General features: G+C 39.6%; 2 protein-coding genes and 1 pseudogene across 2 annotated transcripts in view; 2 read left to right on the forward strand and 1 right to left on the reverse strand.

Moving 5' to 3' along the window:
• The window catches only part of ELOVL4 (ELOVL fatty acid elongase 4), a 30,328-nt gene extending 19,278 nt beyond the window's left edge, over positions 1–11,050 (reverse strand). The window contains exon 1 of the mRNA XM_019651916.1: positions 10,763–11,050. Coding sequence (XP_019507461.1) covers positions 10,763–10,862 — 100 coding nt within the window. The 5' untranslated portion in view covers positions 10,863–11,050. The remainder of the gene's footprint in view (positions 1–10,762) is intronic.
• Positions 11,051–11,530: 480 nt separating this feature from the next.
• TTK (TTK protein kinase) overlaps positions 11,531–15,460 on the forward strand; it is a 70,188-nt gene continuing 66,258 nt past the window's right edge. The window contains exon 1 of the mRNA XM_019651914.1: positions 11,531–11,563. The gene's annotated coding sequence lies outside the window, so the exon portion shown is untranslated. The remainder of the gene's footprint in view (positions 11,564–15,460) is intronic.
• Positions 11,559–15,416, forward strand: LOC109387797 (annexin A3 pseudogene; annotated as a pseudogene).

Below are 15,460 nucleotides of genomic sequence, written 5' to 3' on the forward strand. Positions count from 1 at the left end.
TATATATATATATAGTCATGGGATGTGGAATATAGTGTGGGAGTGGAGTCAAGGGAATTGTGATAGATATGTATGATATTGGGGGGAAATGGGGCGATGGATTGGGGGAGGGGGATTGTCACTTCAAGGGATAAAAAGTATAACTATTGCACTGTGTTGTACAGCTGAAACTAATTCTAAAAAATGTGTATTTCATAATAAAAATTTAATAAAAAAAGTACTAAATATGTATTTCTTTTAAAACTTTTAAAGCACACTGTGATTACTTCTATCATACCATGTGACTCTCCCATTACTGTCTGCTTAATTGGGTCCCACATCTGGCTGGGAAGAAGCTGTATCCCTCATCTCTATACCCACAAAGACTGCGCAGTGGATGCACTCACTGAGGATGCACTCAGCTGAGGACTAGCAGACGGAATGAAAATCACAGAGTATCTAGAAAATAAATTTATTAATATTATTGTTGTTGTTATATCTGCTGCAACTCTAGACATTCAGGACGTTTCAAAACTGCCTTTTTGATTCAGGTAAAAAAAGCAACAGTTATTAATAAATATGGTTCTAAAGGACATACGAGTCCCTGTTGGGGTAAAAAACTACTAAATGTTCTACAAAAAGCCATGCCATTGTTTGGTTTTCTTAAATATATTTTAAAATCAATAGCTGAAGATCATTTTTAAATTCTCCTTTTCCCATAGGAGTACTATATATAGTAGCAGATTATCGAAGTAGTTAGGAATGCTCCATCCACTTGCTATTCAAAGCACGGTTCATGCACCAGTGGAAAAGCATCTCCTGGAAGTGTCTAGAAATGAGGAATCTAAGGACTCACTCCAGACTTACTAAGCCAGAATCTCTATTTTAATAAGATTCCCAAGTGATTTACACATGAAAATCTAAGATGAACTGCTCTAGTCAGCTCAGAAATGTGGGCCTACTTTATATAATACATAATCAAGTCATCAAAGTTTGACTAATTTGTTCCTGGAGTCTACCTGAATAAATCAGCCACTTCTTTCTCTTCTAACAACATCTACATCTATTTAACCTACCATAAACGAAAGAAAAAGACAAGTCTAACAACCAACTAGAGATACTGAGTAGCTTCAGAGTATATTCAAGACATCAAGAAGTACGTACAACACATTATTTTCTAAAACTATTCATCCTTCTTTAGTAAGTTAGAACCAACAGTGGCAAATCAACTCAATTTTTTCTTCACACCTGGCTACTGGTCACTAATATGCAAGTGATATTGTTAAAAATCCATTTGCCTTATGATTACACAAAAATAATTGTTACTCAGTGTCACATTGTACACTAAAAGCACCCCAAAGGGAAACTGCAGTCTTTTTCTTAAGGAGGTTGTCACGTCTTCCTCCATTAATTGTAAATGTCACGAGGACCAGGGCCACAGCCATTATTCCTGGATTGTCTCTATAATGATGCCTACCTAGTATATAAGTGGCCTTAAACATTGTTAAAAGAAATTTTTAATGAAAACTGTAGGTAACTGTTGTCAAGAAGAGTTTGAGAAAGATCTTATTTCTATGAGAGGGATAAATTAAATAACACCATTAGGCCTCTTCTAGGGTCCAGTCTAAAATGTGGTGCTTCATATCTTCTCCAAGCCAAGTGGGAGCTCGGGTATCAGTGAGGTGAAAAAGGTAGAACCAGAGGAGAAAGGGTCTTCATACAACTCGATACAATGGTAAAGGGAAAAATCTGAGATACACTCTAGAAATAAAATACAGATTCTGAAGGTGGTGGATAAATGAGAGTCAGATCAGTTTCCTATTGAGTTGGGCTGATGAGCAGGGGAAATTTCTGCTTTAACCTGCAATGTACTGAGGAAAGAGGATGATGCTTTGAGCTTGGAAGAGAGCCTGGGTGAAAATAAGGAAAGGGCAGCTCTTGCAGAATGCAGAGGTGGACCAGCCAGAAACTGGGTTAAAAAGTGACCAAGAGGTCAGAGCGTGCTGAGCAGACAGGAAGGAATGGAGACCTTCACCAGCAAGGTCGGGGTAAGCTGCGCTGTCTGAAGGCATGAGAGAACAAATGGCCTGAGAAGCGGGTGCAGGGTTGGAACAAGAGAGTCAAAATGTTTTTTGGAACTCAGTTGTTTCACAGTCACCCAAGACCCTGAAAGAATGGAGATGTTAAAAAGCAGAGGAAAAAAATAATTTTGGTTCCAAGTTTGCCTAATCAGAGATCATTGTAAAAGTAGAAAGTGAGAGAAATTATAGAATTTCCCATGAAAAGAAAGTAAATAGGGATGGATTCAGAGGCTGCAAAGCAGGAAAAAGGACAGTACCATAGATGAGGTGAGTGAATCAATGTGTGACTCAAGCTGAAGACAGATTACTCTGAGATTTATTTGGGGAGGGTTAGTACTATTAGATGGATAAGATCCAGGGAAAATCAGTTTACTTGCTTGGAAAGTGGAGATAATAATACTTAGCCCAAAGGAATATGAGAATTAAATATGATAATACATATAAAGCATTGGACACAGTGCCTGATACTCAGTAAGCATCCAATAAAGGTTCCCTATTATTACTGGGCAATAAAACATTACTTGTTGGATGAATAGGGAGGCTGTACTGCTGTAGGAAAAGGTCACTAAGGTGCGAAGGAGAAAGGTCTTGAATCAATCCCAGCTGTTATTTTCCAGCTGTGTACTTTTAAGTCTACTTCTTCATCATAGAATGGTTCAATAATACCTACGTTATAGAAACGCTATGAAAATCAAATAAGATAAGGTATATAAAATGCATGATACAGCATTTTATAATCCATAATCACTCTATACTAGAAGCTCAATAAATAGCTGTGAGTTTCACCATGTGCAGATATCTAAATTCATGGTTTTAAAACAATGGCATATTCATAAAAGCCAGTTCATAGGGAAAAGGGAGGCAATATCAATGGGGGGATGGAACAAGAAGAGGTCTGGGAGAAAATATTTTATGTATATAGATATATATCTTTTTATTAAATATATTTTTATTAATATTATATAATATATATTAATATTATATATATTATACATATAATATATATAATATTAATACAGAAGAATAAAGCCTCACTCATATCCTGGAAGTCAAGATAGAATCCAGATAAGTAGTTTCCTTCTCACCCAGTTTTCACATTTTGCTGGACTTCTCAGAAACAGCATTCATAAAACTTCATCCCTGTGCAAATCTGGAAGTTCAGAATTCAAACTTCCCTTTAGTGCTGCCAACGATCTTAAGGCTTTAAGAAAATTGAAGTGGTGTTTCCTTTGGCAAAATAAAAGACTGAAGATACAGAGTGTGAGTGTGTGTTTTAATGGGAACTTTGGCCAAAATCTTCTCTTTTGTTCTATAACAGTTCTATAAGCTGAATATCCACTGGGTAAAATACTGTTGATCCTGAATTTATTCCTTTTCACTAAGTAACAATAGTTTTTAGTTTTTGTATTATGAAATTTGGCAAACACTTTTATAATTCACTTTGAATATACTTTTTTTCTGGTGGTGGCCTATTCCATCACATGGAGGTCAACTTCATCTTCTCAAGCTAAATACCCCTTTTTATATTTTATATGTAAATTATATATTCCTATATATTGTATGAATAAATTTATATAAATAAATATCACTTTTTAATCTCATACAACAGCCTTTACACTCCCTTTGAGCATTTCAAATGTGTTTCTTTGGATTATCTCTGGTGGTATTATGACTGTTGAGATTTAGTATTCTAAACAGTGATACTATATAGATAAGATAGCAGTATAAGATAAGGTAAAATAAGAGAAGATACATAGATCGGAGTATTGATTATTGCTTTCTTGCTTGGCTAGTGTGATGGAGGGAACAAAATAACCTGTTTAGACCTATTTCCACCATAGTGTTCATCTGCAAGTTATTTAGCTTCCGTAACTCCCAGGGACTTCTAAACATATGGAAATAATATCTGCCAGGCCTACCTCCCACAGCTGTTGTAGAGTTCTTGGTAAAAACTATAAAGCAAAATACAAAGGCAAGTTTGTCTTCCTTGTTATCTGCTACTTTCTAGCTCCTTAGAGACCTGATATAAGTGGAATCATCAATATTTGTCTTCTTGTGACTCTCATATTTCGCTTAGCATAATGTTCTCAAGGTTCATCTATGCTGTCACATGTGTCAGCATTTCCTTCCTTTTAAGGCTGAATAATATTCCATTGTATGTATGTACCTCATCTTGTCTATCCATTCATCCACCACTGCACATTTCAGTTGCTTCCTCCTCTTGGCTGTTATGACTAGTGCTGCTACGAACATGAGTGTGCTAAAATATATGAAATTCTTTCACAATACATATCTTATGTCTAAGTTTTCATTTGACAAAGAAATAAAAATGAAAACAGAGAAGCTAACTCTTTGGCTATTCCAGTTCAAAAATCACAAATGCCTTTATGTCATGACACCTAACAGTAACTGATTTCTTCAGGGGGATTAAGGCATTTGCCTTTCAAATTCCAAGATTTCTATCTAGATAATTAAATAGATACAGTTATATAACAGTGCAATGCTATGTCAAAGCAGGTGCTTAGATATCTGTATCCCTTTGTTTTTCTATTCTTTATTTCTCATGGAGCAGATAAGAGAAAGTAGAAAAGACTAAATATGAATCTGCAATTTCTTCTATTTGGGCAGCACTGATAGCGGTTTTGTTGGAAAAGATGGGAACTATTGCACATAATGAGGTTTTTAAATTACTGATCAATGTGTGTTTATGTGAAATTGCTTTATCTATCTAAAGAATTTTTAAAAGTTGTATCTCTATCTAGAATTTTAGAGCCAGATGAGACCTTAGAGATTACCTAATTCAACTCTCTCAATGTACAGATGAAAAACGTTGAGGCTGGAAAAGCCAATGGACTTGCCCAAACTCTCAAAGCTAATTAGCGGGAGGGAGATTGAGGACCAAAGCCTAGGTCATCTAAATCCCAGTCCGGTGTTCTTTCCATTCTCTATTCCATGCTACCTTCCTCACTTCTACACGTATCACAATGCTGCATAGGCAATGAAGAGAGAAGAATTACGTCTGATTTTTAAAACTCTGTAACTGTTTTTTGCTAATTAATGATTTAATAGTTTGATTCCTTCATCAAATTTAGTCAATATCAATTGTTATGACTAAGATGATAAAAATCATTAACATTTTTTTTCTGTAATTTAGTGTGGTCCAAAACGTTAGTGTTTAGCAACCAGAATACATCACTATTTGAATTTATGCTATATTAAAAGGGTCATCTCTTGATACATATCAAATCAACAAATACCTGTGCTACTCTTAGTGTTGGGGAGAAAAATACCAAGACGTGAAGAGCTAAATAATAACGGTTTAAACAGTTCAAGACAATAGAGTTGCAGAAATAATGGCACAAGGGAGTACATGAGTAATTGCTAAAGGCAATGAGATCAGATGAAAGGATGAAAGTTCCAGGGTACCATGGCCAAGAAAGGCTTTATGAAGAAGGAAAATGGCACTGGAGTCTGATGAAAGGCCATCTGTAGATGGGAGGTGGGGGAGGGGGTGGCAGTAAAGGCAAAGGGAACAGTGTGATTGGAAACATAAAGATGGACACACATGTATTTTACTCGAGGGTGAGCTTTCCAAGTTTGCTAGAGCTGCAGGTCTGTGGGCAGGGAAATATTGACTGACCGGGTTAGAAATGAAATTTAGTTTTGAAAGGTCATGTATTTCCTCTCTTCTCTTTTCTAAAAGTCCAAACTCACATGGTTTTAAAAAATATATTCAAATACAGTCTCTGTCCAAAGGGAAATAAAACAATAGCCCCTTGACTTGTTAACAGGAGAAATGTCTTGATGATGAAAAGGAAAAAAGAGTCATTTAAAGTGAGAAAAGGCAAATTCTGTTACACAGCTTTTCTGTATGTGCTAATATATGTTTAATTCAATATAATAAGTGACTCAAATCCAAAATAATACTTACGTTAACAATATTAAAGCATTCACTAATGGCATTACCATATGACTTGAGGGAAAAAATAAAGTAAATTGAATTTTTAAAGGATGACCAACTTCTTTGTTTCTCTTAAGATCATAGATGCACTGTCTGATATAATTCTCTGGGTCATTCTTAAAATCTTTTCTCCCTAAGCCAAAGAATCTAACTGTATAAAACTGTGTCCTGATACCAGTTTTAGAATCTGCATTGTTTTACCCTCCTGGAATTCCATCTGCAATAGGATTTCTGCTATATGCTCTTGGGAATGGACAAAAGCATCAGCAATTAAAGCCCAGGAATCTGCTACAAAACAAAACAAAAACAAAAACAAAACAGGCTGTGATGAAGGGAAAAACAAGAACCAAACAAACCAAAATACACCATAAAATGGCATGGCTCTCTTAGAGGCTTCAGGGAGGTTATCAGAGAAGGATAACTCTAGAACCTCATTAAAAACACTGACCAAAGGACATCCCATGTTAGGAACTGGTAATGGTCCACTTATTTGTCTTTAATTAGCTGCCTAGAACTTGGAATGTCTTTTCTCAGAGAATTATTAAAAATGGTGACTGGGTTCCCAGGCTAATCCAAACAAACAAACAAAACTGATTTTAGACAATAACATAAATGCAAAATCTATACATTAACTGTGACAAATAATAAAACTAATGTAAGTATACCGTACAATGTTTAAGACACATTGGGACCTAGCAATCTCTGGGACAGACCTACTTTCATCCCAGCTTATTCGAGCTGAGTTAAATGTCCCCTCCCACAAGCCCCCAGTTTCAGCAAAACAGATGACTCACTGGCCTTTAAGCACATTCCAGTTTCCAAAGACTAAGACTTTTCCTTAGTCTACTTATCCAAGTACTCACCGATACTATCCACATCAACAACTTCACTTGATAAAACAGCTAAAATATTCTAAAATCTGGGCTTGTACATTCTTGGCACAGCTCAAGACTGCAGTAGAGGTAGAGTAGAGATGAGGAGAGTAGAGAAGGCCTTTTCTGACCTCCCTAGTCCCCAGTTAGGCCTGACTGACAAATCACATTGCCCTCAGACCATGGTCACTTCCCTCTAGACTTCATATGCTGCACAGGGTCAATGACAAAGCGTCCTCATTTGCTCCCCAGAGCCCAGTGCTGTGCCTGTACATGGCAAGTCATGTGGAAAGAATGAATGATTATATAAGCCTAAATTCCATATTTCATCACCATCCTTCTTTCTCCTGTACCATTTGCTCCCTTCTCCCTTCTGCCCCTTTCAAAGTGAATTTAAGGACCCGGCTAGGTTGGCCTTTTATGCTCTAACTTCCACTCCCAAGTAGACACAAAGTTTTCACCAAAATGTGAGGTACCATATCTGCGAACAGAGAACTATGCCAACCACCTGCACACATATACACATGCATGGGCATACATACTGCATGAACAATGGTCATTTAAAAATATGGAATCAAAAAGAAATATGGTGGCCCAGGAGACATCTGGCCTTACTGTGGGCATGCTGGCTATAAACTCGCCAGGAGGTTTTTATGCTACATGTCAGTTACACAAATATCTACTAATAAGCATTTATTAAAATAATAAATGAATGCAATGGATGATGTAGGTAAGTTGCATATTTACAGATTGGGGAATATTTAGATTCATTGGTTTAAAAAATTTACATATGACTTTTCTTGATTAACTATTCACTTTGAGTCTAGGATGCCAGTCCTAATAATTTTAATTACTCATAAAGTAAAAGGACAGAAGAAAAAAAATAAACACAATGACATTAAAGTACCTACTCTTATAGCACTGACTGGTACAAAGTCCCATATCAGTCTATATTTTCCTATGTAATATAAACAAAGACTAACTTACTTGTTCAAAATATCTAAAAATATAATAAAGGGAAGTGGAAAAATGTTTTGTTGTTTTTCTAAAAGTATAGCTCTTTCAAAGTTTTAATTCCAATGTACAAAGTAAAAGTAACATTTTCTGTGTTGATACACTATGGGCCATATTCTGTACTTGCTAGAGACGTGCTGTTGAAAAGCCCTGTTTTTATACAGTGCTTTGGACATCTTTTATTAAATAGCACCATTTGATACAATCGCTCAAAGTGATATTTTTGCAGAAACTATTTGCCCTAGGACAAAAATCCTATCTTGGATCATCAAATATACTCTACAAATCTGTAACTATTCCTGCTGTAACAGTCCAAAGTAGGTTCAGACTATTTACACTCAGTTAGAAACCTCAGTGGAAAGAAATATTTAATGAACTAATAAAACAGAAAGATAGAAGAATATAACTACAGTCTTGGGAATGAAAGCTCTCAAGGGCACAGAACCTCGCTCATTCCTTGCTCTCCCTGAGTAATTTGTACCCTTTTGGGCACTCACCACTGTTTCTCAAGACCATCTATCTCTCCACCCATTTTTATTTCCCCCTTCTTTCCAAACATCTGATTCATCAACTTTTTCTTCAGCCTCACTCATCTAACATGCTAATTTTCTACTTTGAAACTCCTTCACCCAGATTTTCATGAAATTATAGTGAGAAGAGATCCTCTTGGAACTGGGGCAGTGTGAATGAGTCCAAGAAATGGTACCTGGAGAGCATGGAAAGGAGGGGGTGAGGCAGCGAAAGGAAATGGGACACCATAGGCTTCAGGTCTGTGCTGCCTGAATCTGAAAAGCATTCCTCCTCACACTGCAGCAAGGCAGAACAGACTATATCCCACTAAGCCTCTATGCTAGTTAAGAAATACCATCTACCTGCACTGGGTAGCTCATTACAGAAAGCAAGGAAGCAGTCTCAGGTTTCGTAAGTGGATAGCCAGAGCATGGGTGAATGCCTTCCCTCCGACCTGCTGGTGAGAGGTCACTTGTGTCCTGGTGGCTCCTGTCACTTCTCAGGCTTGGCCTACAATATTATATTATTTTACATGCCTTCGCAGGAGAGTAGCAAGCTTTCACATGAAGCAACCGCACAAATTTCCTATTTCACTCAAGGTGTATTTTTCACAAACATCATTAGAAAGGAATTAACCATTACAGAAAGGTGTACTCTATCTTTGCTCTCAATTCTCTCTGAGACTCAAGAGGTGGCAAAGGCTGAGGTGGGAAGGGAATGACAGACAGGAATGAGCACTCCTGGGTGTGGTTCTGGCTATAGGGAGATTGGAGGACCTTGACTATGTCTGAACTCTTAAGTATGTAAAGTGCAATTACCTGCCAAAGAGCTTGTCTGATGTTCAGCTATGCACAACTGTGTAATGGCAAACCCTGATGCAATGTTTAAATAACCAAAATCACTTCAGAGACGAAGGGAAGGGTACATCTTTCCCAGCTTGTGTAGGTACAGTAAAACTTCAGTGTAACAGTACATAAAAGAAAGACTTAAAAAGGGACACCTGTATTAAAAACTGTCTTTCAACCATTTTCAATTGCAATGGCTAATTAAATAGCTTACTTCTCAGTATTTAACTTGAGAGCTTTGAAAAAGAACACTTTTCTAAAGGTTAAAGCCACATCAGTGTCAAAGAATCATTTTGTCTCACCCAGAAATAATTCCAGCAACACATTTTCTCCACAGCATATACCCCATGTGTTGTACTGTATTCATGCTGTAACCACTACCCCGTTTACTCTAACGACAAACACAAAAACTATAGGAATATATTTTCATTTCTAGGGAAGGAAGGCAGAGTCATAATTGGAACCTTAATTTCTTCCCCTGATGGGATGCAGTGCAATACTGCAAAAGGATTAAAAATTTAAATCGTAACATTTCTAAAATCCTGTTAACCTAAGTTTTATTTCAAAAACTTTTAAATGCCTTAAAACCAAATGCAACTGAAGAAACTGAAGAAAATAATGGTACAATGTAAAAATAGCATGACCATTGTTTCTGCTAGGATAGCTGCATAAATCAACGAATTGCAGGTCCTGTCAAACTCTAACAGCTAAAAGGGAAGTTTGCTGATTTAAGAAAATTGTATATATGTAGGCTTCTGGGACAGCCTCTAGGTGCTGCTGTAGAGACCCCCTTCCTAAAGAATTATTTATTTCCCGGTGTTTTAGCCTTCCCCTCCCCGTGACTGCACTGCGCAAATCCATTATAGACAATCACTTCAAACATAATTGCTGTTGAAAATGCCCCAGAAACGAACAGTCTTCAAGGTTCAAGGTGCCAAAACAGTAGCATGTTCCTTTTCATTCCAAATTATACTATAGGTGGATGAGCTAGACAAAATATTAGCAGGTTAGCAGGTTATGTCAAAGCAACCAGGAGGCCGAAGCAAAAAAGACAGCTACCATCGGAGCCTTCCCCTCCCCCATCCATCTCTCCATACGAAATATTACTAAATGTTCAACACCAATCGTGTGCATAAATTAGAACTGTCAGATGAGAGGGAGACATGGGAATATAGGGTGGGGCGGTTCCTGCGAAGAACTCTCAGCAGCACAGGCTCCATCAGATATGTCAGCTCCAGCATCCGAGAAGCTGATGAGAGATGGTGGAAGCTCAGAGGGAAACCTTGTGCGAGCGCCGGGGGAGGCGGTGGCCTTCACGTTCGGATCGGATTAACCAGCGCCCGACAGCGGGCTCCGCGCCCCGGCGCCTCCGATCCACAGCATCCCAACAGCCGCAGGGGGCAGGGGGCTCGAGGGCCCGCGCCGGGGCGCTCAGACGCCGGGGGCTGGTGCCTCCCGCAGGGACGGGCGAGGATGGGGGACACCAGCGAGCGGCTTTACCTGTGATGGTCCAGGACCAGCGGTAGAACTCCACCGTGTCGTTGAGCGCCGTGGACACCATGTTCAGGACGCTGCCCGGCTCCGAGTCCAGGAGCCCCATCGCGACGGTCAGCGGGAGCAGGTGGCGGCGGGAGGAGAAGCGGAGACCCCGCGGGAGGGCTGACCGAGGGCGACAGCCGAGGGAGCGAGCGGCGGCCGGGGACCCCTCTAACGGCGGCGATCCGGCTGCGTCTTCTGCTCCTTCGCGAGGCACCGCAGGGAAAGGGATGCGGTGGCTGCAGCGGCGGCAGCGGCAGCAGCGGCGGCAGCGGCGGCGAGCGGGGCGGAGGAGAAGGTGCCGTCAAGGCTGCCGAGAGGAGGACGACGAGCTCCTGCCCTGAGCGCCGAGCGCTGCACCGTCTGCCGCCTCCCGCCGCCGCAGCCGCTCCAATCTCCTAGGCTGGCGTCACGTGGGCGCGCGCGGGGCGGAAGCTTCGCGCGCCCCTCCCCCCGCCCCCGCGCTCGGGATCGGGAGCAAGGATGCTGCGTCCAGGGGGCGGCGGGAGCCAGGTCCGCGCAGGCGCGAGTGGCACCGCACCCCTCGTGCCTACCCCTTTCCCTGGTTGCGCCGGAGCGAGACACCTGGGTCGCTCCTTGCCACCCTCCCCCGCGAGTCGGCCTGGGCTCTTTCCACGCCTCCCTCCCCGGCATCAGGCCCTGCGGAGGAGTACACCGCCTTCCCACCGGTGACCTCGCGTCCGCCTCGGATACATCTTAGGAAACACGACGGGGAAGAATGGGCGTTTTGTGGGCAAGGATGAGGTAGGCCAGGTGCTTTGGTCCTTACCTGCCATTCACACTGTTTTCTTCACTCCCGCAAGCACGTTTGTCAGTATGACAAGGGAAACGCACAAGTTATCCTTCAAAATTAGTGAAGCTGTAGTGACGAAGAATGGACTTTGGGGTCTGCTCATTAACACATTAACAGATACGCGTTTTCGTCCTCAGTGGGGAATCCGCGTATACAGATGGACGACTTAAGTTAAAGCACAGATTTTCTGCTGCATGGGTAGTCTGCGCCCCTAACCCCGCAGCCCCAGTCCCAGGTGGTGTTCCATGGGCAACTGTAATTTGAATGAATGTGTGCATGCGTTTTGTAGAGCCTTTTAATATACATGGAATAATCAGAGATATAATTGTGCTAAATTAGACTATTAGGAGTTCAGGGAAGAGGGAGGACGAAGAGGGGTCTTATGGTTAGAGAAGTCGGCTTGGACCTGAAGGAAATAGGTGAATCTGAAAGGACAATTGCTCAGGAGGCAAAGGACAATCTACGCAAAAGGAGAAAAAGTAATTTTTATTTTGAAAAATTGTTTAGATAATAAAGTGGGAGGCAACAGGATAATCTACCTCAGGAAAGTAACCCCTGAAAAGTAGCAAAAATACACTACATACAGTTCATAGTTTGATAATTTCTGACATCAAACAAGACCTTTGGGAATAGCCCAATAACCTTTCCAACTAGTTGTTATCTAAACATGTCACCTGCTTTTTGTTTTACCTTTTCTCTGATTGTTGGTTTAGGATGCGCCATTTAAAGGCTACTGATCAAGTGTGTGATTGCTGCTCTTTGACACAGTTAAAATAATGTGAATATTATCTTTTATTTGATGTATTTTCCAGTTGACCTGGTTGTATATTTTTTTACTTTATTTTATTTTGGAAGCATCTAGAGGATAATTACTTTGGGTTCCTTATTGAGGACCTAACCCAGTGCTATAAGTAATAATTAATAAATGTTTATCATGTTGTCAAAGTTGTACTTATTTCAGAACATAATAAAGCCTGTTATAAGTGGCAAAAGCTTTAGAGAGAGGAAAGGTAATTAAAAATAACTTATTGTATCATTCAAGCAACCAGTCTTCATTAAATGGTCTGTTCTTGAAACTAATCAAATAAAATATAAATTATCAAATATATTTACCAGATTAAAGTTTTTGGGATTGAAATTATGGTTTCTCAAGTCTCAACCCCAAGTTATGTGTATCAGTGAGATTCTAGTAGCTACATTTAAAAAAAAAACAGTCAATTCTACATTTGGAGAGTAGATAAAGATCAATGATCTATTCATGTAGTTTGATGATCTAGCAAAGTTCTAATTAGTTTAAACTTCATCTAGAAAATTGATTACTACTTCTATATTGTGAAATCCTGGATGTTTTTTATGGAGTAGAGATCCTACCCTCACCCCCATTCACACACACAAAACTTCAACATCTTTACTTGTTTTATAAATATGAAATTGTTAAAACAGCTTCAGATATTTCTCCAGCTCCCTTTTATAATGGAGGCCAATTTTAGTCCCACTGTTCACTAGGGGGCGCCTGTCACATAGAAAATCCTAGACAAGTGATGACAGATTTAAGTCAGGAGTGGCACTTACATCTCCTCCATACTCCACCTGAAGAGTAGTAAGTTTATTTTCATTGATGAGATGTCCAAACATACACCAAAGCTAGAGCCCTAGAACTTACTCACTCTGGCACCCCATTACCTAGCATGGAAACTGACAGCCTAGTACTCAATTCACAAAGTGGTTTACAAATACCTCTGACCAAAACGAAAGCCTGCCTAGTCTGTTTGTGCAAAGGGGAGGAGATTTTCATGTCCATTCAACTGGAGTGACAGCCATCTAACCAAGATCTTGGTGGCATCATGACAGAATAAAATAAAATACAAGTATCCATAGTATTTTCAAAATTTTTGAGGAGAATTCTTTGTTGTGGATTGAATACAAATAAGCTACAGTTATCTGCAAAAACCAAGGGTATTATAATAAAAAGTGATTTTATATAAAAATAAAATTAAGTGCCTTACAGCCCTTTCAGAACTAACAATATAAATCAAGCTATTCATTTTTCCCCTAGTGTTTCCACCTTTCCGCATTGTCAATATTGTCAGTAATCTATACTTTCCAAGAAAAATGAACCTAGAAATCTGTTCAATCAGGAGTGAAAGGAAGTAGTCTGATAAAAAGTGCTGTAGAAAACCCTAAATCTTACAGAAATAAATTTTGCTAAGTGGATAATACTTATAGAAAATGGAGAAAATCGTTGGTAGAACTAATTGCTGTCTGTTATTTCCAGTCTTTTTATTCCCCTCACCACTTTTCTCCTCACGCCACAAAGATGAAAAATGTGTAGTATTCATGATACACATTAATATGGAAATTACAATCTTTGCCTTAAGCTATCTTTAATTAAAACATTTTTAAGATGTTTACTTTTTTGTTACCTTATATACAATTATTTTTATTCTATTAAATGGATAGAGTCTCCTGGTAATTCATGAGTATTGAAAAAATAATAATACAATGAAGTAAAAATTCCTCATAATCTCATCTTTCATTTTTAATAGAGTGTATTTTTCCAGATTTTTATATGCTTATATAGACTCTTTTTTCTTTACACAAATGGTTATTTACTATAGTGCTATTCTATAGTCTGCTCTTTAAAACCTTAATAATAGGGAACCAGCTCCAAGCTCCAGTGTGCGGGGTGCACACTTGGCTCGCAGGGCTCATAGAGCTGGCTCACGGTTCTCTGGCACACGGGTCCAAGCGGCGGCGCTTCAGGATTAGTATGATCTGAATTTAAGACAAAGGTGGGCATCTCTCTGGGTTGGACACCAAGGGACAGTGTGAGCTTATCTAGGCCTTAGCCCATCAGGGGACGCTGAAACAATTTGTAAGGCAATCAGAGGAATTGAAACTGACAAGAAAACGCTTATCAGCATTCTGACTGAGAGATCGAATGCACAGCGGCCGCTGATTGTTAAGGAATATCAAACAGCATATGGAAAGAAACTAAAACATTTTCTTGAAGGGCAATCTCTCTGGCCACTTTGAGCATCTCATGATGGCCAATGTGACTCCTCCAGCAGTGTTTGATGTGAAGCAGCTGAAGAAATGCTTGAAGGGCACTGCAACAAATGAAGATGCATTGATTGAATCTTAAACACCAGGACAAGCAGACAGATGAAGGAGATCGCTCAAGCCTACTACACAGTACATAAGAAGAGTCTTGGAGATGACATTAGTTCTGAAACATCTGGTGTCTTCCAGAAAGCTCGGTTGACTCTGGAAGATGGCAGAAGAGATGAAAGCCTGAAAGTGGATGAGTATCTGGCCAGAAAGGATGCCCAGATTCTCTGTAATGCTGGTGAGAATGGTTGAGGCACATCCAAAGATAAATTAGCTGACATCCTGTGTTTAAGGTGCTTTCCTCAACTAAAACTTTAATAACATGTGATGAATACAGACATATTAGCCAGGACATTGAGGACAGCATAAAAGGAGAATTATCTGGGCATTTTGAAGACTTACTGCTGGCCATAGTTCGCTTTTCAAGGAACATGCCTGTCTTTTTAGCTGAAAGACTGCATCAAGCTCTGAAAGGTGCTGGGACTGATGAGTGTACTCTGAACTAAATAATGGTTTCCAGATCAGAAACTGACCTTGAGGACATTGGAGCAGAGAAACGGTGTGGCTATTCTCTACATTCAGCAATTAAATCTGATGCTTCTGGAAACTATGAAATCACACTCTTAAAAATCTGTGGAGGAGATGACTGAGTCAAGATTATTGTCTCCAAAGGCTGCCTGCTCCCATGATGGGTTTTTCCAACAGCTCTGCTTACTTCTTTCTCACCGGATTTAAAA

The sequence above is a fragment of the Hipposideros armiger genome, unplaced genomic scaffold (assembly GCF_001890085.2).
Source record: "Hipposideros armiger isolate ML-2016 unplaced genomic scaffold, ASM189008v1 scaffold_169, whole genome shotgun sequence".
NCBI lineage: Eukaryota > Metazoa > Chordata > Mammalia > Chiroptera > Hipposideridae > Hipposideros > Hipposideros armiger.